The sequence below is a fragment of the Eucalyptus grandis genome, chromosome 11, assembly GCF_016545825.1.
Source record: "Eucalyptus grandis isolate ANBG69807.140 chromosome 11, ASM1654582v1, whole genome shotgun sequence".
Classification (NCBI taxonomy): Eukaryota; Viridiplantae; Streptophyta; class Magnoliopsida; order Myrtales; family Myrtaceae; genus Eucalyptus; species Eucalyptus grandis.
The window spans coordinates 45860245-45868077 of NC_052622.1; the positions used below are offsets into that span (position 1 = coordinate 45860245).

The 7833-nt window shown below is 38.9% G+C and overlaps 1 protein-coding gene across 1 annotated transcript; it reads right to left on the reverse strand.

Annotated features, from left to right (window-relative positions):
• Positions 1-686: 686 nt before the first annotated feature.
• On the reverse strand, positions 687-2359 carry LOC104419595 (endochitinase). The gene is made up of 3 exons (XM_010031304.3): positions 1999-2359; positions 1763-1916; positions 687-1278 (listed from the first exon to the last, which is right to left on the reverse strand). The coding sequence occupies exons 1-3, from the start codon at positions 2279-2281 to the stop codon at positions 909-911; spliced, it is 807 nt and encodes a 268-aa protein (XP_010029606.2). The 5' UTR covers positions 2282-2359; the 3' UTR covers positions 687-908.
• Positions 2360-7833: the final 5474 nt, after the last annotated feature.

Genomic DNA, 7833 nt, shown 5'->3' on the forward strand with positions numbered 1-7833 from the left:
TGAATTGGCACAATTGCAATAAATTTAAGACGTTTTTGGTAATTTTCCCATTAATATTCATATTAGCAACTTGTAGCCAAAATTGGATAAACTGGATTATATTAACAAGCTATCAAAAGATTTAGAATTCAATTGGCACAATTGATTTGAATTAATATAAATGTAATAGGTTTATAACTTTTTTTAAAATTTTTTTTTCCTGATATCTACTCCATTTTTATATATATTTCATTTCTTTTTTCTTTTCTTTTTTTGTTGTTTTCTCTTTAAGTAATTCACTTCTTCTTTTGATTCTTCAATCAATGTATAGAAGGGACTTCGTAGCTAATTTCGAAAAGAAATCTATAATATCGAGGGGCAATTTGCAACAATCTGAAAAATCTAGGGACAAAGGGTACTCGAATTTGCTCGACGTTTTTGCCCTTTATGGGGACAGGCAAAAGTAAGGGCTCGCCAGATCCCACCCAAGAGATAACCAGATAATGGTGAACCTACTTTCAGGTTGGTTTCTTAAAGACCTGCTTTTAGTATTCAGGTTGGTTTCTTAAAGACCTGCTTTTAGTGCGCCTTATTAATAAGCCATATTCCTATCAAGGTTAAGGATAATGGGAACAACCTCAGTCACGTGAAAAGCACGGGATTCTTGTCACGGTGAGAATGTCGGCGGATTAAACGCTAGGGTCAGATTAAACGCTAGGGTCATGTCCCAGGTGACGAATTTTGAAATAATAGAGTGAAGATTACATTTCAACTTTATACTGCAAGACTTCTTTTGCAAATAGTAGGGGCACGTCCGAGGACGATTTTATTTACTTAATTCGTTGCAGAAACAAAACAACATGGTACAACACGACATGCTGATTATTTTCCTGCCATACTTATTTTTCGACGCATAACATTACTTGCATCTAAGCATAAGGCTTCTGGTTGTAGCAGTCGAGGTTGTTTCCGTACCCGACCTTCAGTATGTCGCTGTACCTCTTGTAGAACCCGATCCGGTCCTCGACGAACTGGTTAGGTCCCTTCCCACACTCCTCCCTGCCGTTGATTATGTTGGTGATGAGGCCGTAGCCAGGGACCCTCCCAGCGGCCTGGTCCGCAGGAGACGGCCTCCAGCGGCCGGTGATGACGTCATGGCTCGAGGGCTTCGGCGGCTGCGGGGTCATCCAGAACCAGAGAGCCGTCCTGAACGAGAGGACCGGGTCCTTGGCCACCGCGTCCGGGTTCTTGATCAAGTCAGAGTGCAGGGAGCGCCCCGCCTGGCCGTAGTTGTAGTTGCTGCAAGTGACGAAATCACCGACAAAATTTTCAAACCATGAGGAGAAATTATATTAAGAATATAAAAAATCTTAGAATGGACTATAGGGTCAACTTTGAGGTAAATATATATCCTTCTCATGTCCTTGCATAAATATTATTTTTCTCTTATGATTCGTGCTTTGGGATTTCATTACTTTGGTCCTTCAATATCATGAAAATGAGACGGTCCAAAATCGTCCGATCGGTCCACAGGTCCAAGGATCTGGGTCCACAGGTGGTCAAAACTTGCTCGTCCAAGCCATTAGGGAAATGAAGGATGTCTTGTCAAGTATATCAACATTTTAGTTTCCACTTCGATCGATATCAACTAAGTGATTATGTCCAACGTTCATTTTATCGATTTCGCCAGTGATCCTTAGTGGAAATGAAGCGTTTGAGTTTTCTATTTTGCATGAACGCATGCACCAGAGGCAAAGAAAGCATCGAAACGAAGGGGACTTACTGCGTGATCTGAATCGGACCTCGACCGTAGTATTTCCTGCCGGGAGCGCACGGCCATCCAGATTTGGGATCGCAATAGTCTCTCGACCTGTCCCGCTCTTCCACGAAGCAGTATCCCCACGCATAGGGTCCATCCGGTGCGCCCTTCTTTCCTCCTGCAAGAGCCGACAGTATCGATATCATGCAATGTTTTACGTACATGCGGGCGGCCTTATTGCAGACTCGTTAGCTTCGTACCTGTGGTTTCGTGGGAGGTCTGAGCCAAGAAAGCCGCGACTTCCTGGTACCTGGTGTCCCGGGTGCCGGTGGTGCCGAACCCCGGGAAGGACTTCGCAGCAGCAACAAACGCGTCGTAAGTGTAGAAGCCCTTGGCGGGGCAGGCCTGGTCGTTCCGGTGCTTGAGAAGCTGGTCGAACTGGGCTCTGCTGATGACGGAGCTCACGTCGCCGCCCTGTTGTGCGCTGGCACCAAGGACGGCAAGGCAGGAAGCTAAGAGGGCGACCGCCCAGAGTGACCTCATCTTTGCCGGAGCGATTGCTTTAGGAGGGGAAGAGAGAGGGAAAGGGGCTCGATTATGTGTGGTTTGGAGACGAAGTGAGGTGGTGGGTTTATATAGAAGTGAACGAGTGGGAGTGGGAGTGGGAGCGAGAGCCTGTTTGGTAAATGGTTAATTCTTGGCTATTTCTATTTCTTTGTTCTCCTAAATAAAAGAATAAAGAAATTCATTTAATAATGTCAACTAATTTTTCTACTCGTGGGAACAAATTTATTCTCGGAATAGATTTGAATTAGGAATCAAGAAGTAAAAAAATGTAACTTTTTTATTCTCGGGAATAATGTTATAATTAAGCCATTTTCTTTTTTCTCTTTTCTTTTTTTCTTCTTCCTCCTCTCACCGGTTGTCGGGTTTGACAATGGCCGACAACCGACCAGAGACCAGCAAGAGGAGTAAGAAGAAGACAAGGAAAACAAGAAAAATTCATAAAATTATTAAAAAATAAAAAGAAAACGTCACAAAAAATTTGAGAATTGTACCAAATGTATTTATATATTTTTTTTTCTATTTTGAAAATATAATTTTTGTACAGTTACTAAATACATTTGAATGCTTAAAAACTTGATTATGAAACAGAATCAAAAATTATTTTTGAATAAAAATTATTTTCGAAAGTAGATAGTTATCGATTAGGTCTCGAGGGATTGTACGTAGGTCATTTTCATCGATGCGATGAGGAGATAAGACTAAGGATGTATGAAGGCAACATGGGTTTTTGTAAGGTTTCAAGATTTGTCAACTAACTTTTTAACTCGTGGGAACAAATTTATTCTCGGAATAGATTTGAATTAGGAATCAAGAAGTAAAAAAATATAACTTTTTTATTCTTGGGAATAATGTTATAATCAAGCCATTTTCTTTTTTCTCTTTTCTTTTCTTCTTCTTCCTCCTCTCACTAGTTGTTGGGTTCGATAATGGCCAACAACTGACCAGAGACCAGCAAGAGGAGTAAGAAGAAGAGAAAGAAAAAAAATAAAAAATTCATAAAATTATTAAAAATTCAAAGAAATTCTACGTCACAAAAGAATTGAGAGTTGTACCAAATGTATTCATATTTTTTTTTGGAGACTCGGGAACCGCTATACAGCTGGCAGCCAGTGGTGTAAACTCGAGGCGACCCGAGGGGACCCACCTCCCTAGACCGTGGGTGAGTCACACAAGCAACCGCGGGGATTTGAGCTCGCTTCCTTTCGGTAGAGGGATTGAGCACAAACCATGCGACCACAAATAGGGTGGGTTTTGTTTTTTTCTTTTTTGAAAATAGAATTTTGGTATGGTTACTAAATACGTTCGAATGCTCAAAAATTTGATCATGAAATAGAATAAAAAATTATTTTTGAATAAAAATTGTTTTCGAAAGTAGAATAGTTATCAATTAGGCCTCGAGGGATTGTACGTAGGTCATTTTCATCGATGCGATGAGGAGATAAGGCTAAGGACGCAGGAAGGCGACGTGGGGTTTTGTAAGGTTTCGAGATTTTTCACGTAACGCAGGGAAAAGTGATGACACCTTGGTGTCCTGGCGTCCAGAGCTAGTGTCCAGAGATGCTTTTGAAATTTCTTGATGCGCCAGCGAATGGGACCAGGGACCCAATGCCGATGGTGAATTTCTCGTGCGCGATAAGCGTTGGGGTTTCGTTTCTGCAATCATGGCGACCGTGATTGAAGTCGGGACTATTCAAAACCTCAGTACGTGGAGGGCTAACGTTGAATGATTTTGAAGCGGAAGCATCCGGGACAGAATGTTCTCTCCCTCGCATGAAGAGCATATTCTCTCTCTGTCCGCTTTATCGCATGCATGCACAAGAAATAATGGAGCAAAGCTGCACGTAGGTACGCACGTATGTGTGCATAGTATCTGGGCTGATACCATTCCGCGTGTAACTCCAAATGCCAAATAGGATAACTTTAATATCATTTGATCAACCAAACACGTCCTATAGATTTTTCCAAATGGAACATAAAGGCTGCCCATTTATCAAAACTGGATACTTGAAATGATTCGATTGCGATTTATTAGGATCTCGAAGAAACTGTGACTGACGAAATGCTAATATAAAATTATTGATGACATTCGTTACTGATTTAGAGATTTAACCATAGGTATCTTATCTCTATTTTAATACTCTCATGGATTGATAATCATCCGGCTCTGTCATGTATTGATGGCATGTGAGCTTAGAACAAGTAATCTAGCAAGGCGAAAGGAGTTTTTTTTTTTTTCCTTTTTTGGGTGAAGATATTTTGCTTGTGGTGGCGACAGTGCACACCGCACATACAGCAAAAGCTTAGGAAAACTCTCTTTTGAATTGGCTGACTTGTTCAAAAAAAAAAAAAAAAAAAAAAAAACTGGCTGACCAGTAGGGTTGGGCCTATAATAGGAATTAGGCCTTATGCCATAAGCCTGAGTTCATATTCTTTTTAGGCCCAGGAGGTGAAAGTGTGGGGATATTCTCTGATTGTCATAGTTGTATATGGAAATGACGGCATCTTAGATGTTTACTACAGCTATTTCCAAAGCATTATTTTCACGTTAAGGCTTTGTTTCGTGAAAATTATGACGTTTCCAAAAAATATTTTCTAAGAAACTATTTTCTAGGAAAATAACCATATTTTCGATGTTCGGTTGAAATTTAAAAATGAATTAAAAAATATTTTCCGCCAATCCAGCACACTCAATTTTAATATTTTATTATTATTTAATTATTCTAAAATCTTTTTTAATTTTTAATTTTGTCCACCCCTTCCTTTTCTTTTCTTTGAGGCTTCGCCTCGCCTAATTTGGTGAAGCCGAGCTTGCCTTGTGAACCTCGGCTTCGCCAAATCTAGCAAGGCCTCGAGCTCGCCAGCCTTGGGTGAGCTTGGCTTCACCAAATTGGGCGAGGCTCGAGTTGGACCACGGCTGATCGCCGGCCATTGCCATGGCCATTGACTGACCAAGGTCAAGGAAGAAAATGAAAAGGAAACAATGAAGAGAAAAAATAAAGAGGAAAAAAATTTAAAATTTGATTTAAAAAAATAGAAAGAAAAAAGAAAAGAAAACATAAAAGTAAAATAAAAATGTGTTTGGTGAAAGTAAGGTGGAATAATTTATTTCCAATAGCAAAAAGCTTTTTCCTTGACTAGTTCATTTTTTGTGAAACGAACACCGAAAGATCTGGAAACTATTTTCCTGTAAGTTATTTTCAATGAAACGAATGGAGCTAAAAATTAGCTTCTTTTTTTCATCATATAGTGGCACGACCTTAATTAGTCGGCTACCTGGAAGAGAACTAGTATGGCAATCCCCAACCCCCTAATGGCCGCACATTTATATATGAGTTTCCCATGACAAGAATCGATTCTAGAACCATCAATCTTTTCAGCCATAAGCATGAGAACGCTCTTATGATCGGATCAATCCTGCTGTGAATCATAAAGGTTAGTTTTTTTTTTTCTCAACTCTACCTCATCTTCTTTCAATCTTAAATAGATTTCTTTTACAAATGCTAATAACAAAGTCGACAGTAATAAGGGGGAGATTTTCACAGTTCATCCTTTAATCTTGCAAAAAGTGAGTCAAATTGTGTTGTGCGCACAATAGTTATTTCATTATTGTGAAAATTCATCGATTTGATTGCAACTTAACAAATAACAGGGTCATTCATCATATAAGGGTCCATCGAGGTGAAATTTTCTATATGAAAAAAAACGTTTATCTTCGTCATGGCATGGGCATCAAATTCTTGCTTTAGATTAGTCCTGCATGCATTCTCACGATATGAGGATGACTTCTTTATTTCCTTTTCTTTTTTCTTTGTCCCCTGAATTCTTGAAATAAAAGTGGGCAGTAATAAGACAATCTATAACCTATTGCTGCCAATACCGGATCAACACGAAAAAAAAAAAAAACATGGCATTACTTTCAATGATTACGTTTTTTTTTAATGTCAAATCGAACAATTGTTAAGAAAAGTTATGTTCACATTATCGATGAAAAAATATGATTGATGAGGCGACATCACCGCAACATGACATGTGATATCACCGTTATACATAAATATTATACAAAAATATTATGAGGGAGAGATCTAACTAATTGGGAGCTGACTTTGATGAGTTCAAAGAATTATGATCCAAAAAACATGGATGACTAGCATGAATTCCTGGAAGAATGGCAGATCTTACATGTGAGCTCAACCGCTGAATTGAAGCTGGCAAAATGAATTCCCTTAATTTAGAGACATTTTGCTTGATGTCAACCTATTTAAGAGGATCAGTCGATTGATAAGTGCTTATTGTTGCCTGTACCAAAATTGCTTCACAGCTGACTTCCACCTCTGGACTGGTACCTTCCAAAATGGTGTGATTGACCTCTGCAGGTGATGAACTCCAAGTTCATACAATATAGGAAATATCATATTATATTAGAACTTTTACGTAGGACATCGGCGATGAAAAAATCATAACCGAAGTAGAGCACGGGTACGGATACAGTTATTAATTTCGGTAAATAAGGGACTTCATTTCGTGATTGCTTGTGTAAAACCTATATAACTTCTTTATATATGAGTATTTTGCCAAGCTTTCAAGTTTTTGAGGCGGAGACTAGCCCATCTTTGAATATTACATAGGTTAATTTAAGGAAAAACAACACAATTGGACTTAAACTTATTATATAGAACCAACTAAGTCTTGAACTTTTTAATTGAACCAAGGTAATCCTAAATCTTTGGGGGAAAGTGCACTTAGGTCCTATTGGGCAAGTCTCGCCTTATTTATCTAACATGATAGTCCAATCAACATTACTTGTTTTACATGTAATGGCGACAACATGGCATGAAATGATTTTCAACAAACAATGCTGTTTTTTGTTAGATTAACATCATTGTTTCTTTGTATTACACAATACATAGAAGTTACCCCAAAATCCCCTAATCAATCCCTCATTCTCAAACCCTGATGCCCCTTATAATGCCAATTCCAGTCTTAGAGGCTAAACTTGGGGCAAAGATGAAGATGATCTCAAGATTTTGCAATAGAAACAATGAAGAGTAGCCGTGTTGGGTACGTTGACGACAACCATCTTCAATTTCTAACAAAACTGCATAACTTTGACTGTGATTATTCCATGAACGTGTTGACTTTTATAATCTATTTGTGTCGTTTGTGTCGGTTTCTTTGCATGTGTTGCATAGGTGGCTCCACAATAAAAAAAATTCATATTGCCTTTTCGTTTATGGTCAAGATACACGACAAATAGCACTGGTCTGCGTCTTTGACATAGATATTTTGTCCGTCGCCCAGCGCTTGACTATGTTAGGGGGAGATAAATTTAGTACAAACAGACATCGGTTTTAATTCATTAGGTGATGAGAGATTCCATTTCATGGCTCTTTGTAACTTTTCAATTTCGTTGATGCAGCTCTAAATCTTTGGGCCAAATTCCAATAAAACCATTTTAGTCAATTGTCATTGGAAATTATGAACCTAGTGTCCAATAATTGTTGGCTGGCCAACCTAACACACACTAAAGT

Coding starts and splice junctions, on each gene's coding strand:
- LOC104419595 (XM_010031304.3), bottom strand. CDS start 2,281: ATGAGGTCACTCTGGGCGGTCGCCCTCTTAGCTTCCTGCCTTGCCGTC. Junction 1,917..1,998: donor GACCTCCCACGAAACCACAG/GTACGAAGCTAA, acceptor CGGCTCTTGCAG/GAGGAAAGAAGGGCGCACCG. Junction 1,279..1,762: donor GGTCCGATTCAGATCACGCA/GTAAGTCCCCTT, acceptor CGTCACTTGCAG/CAACTACAACTACGGCCAGG.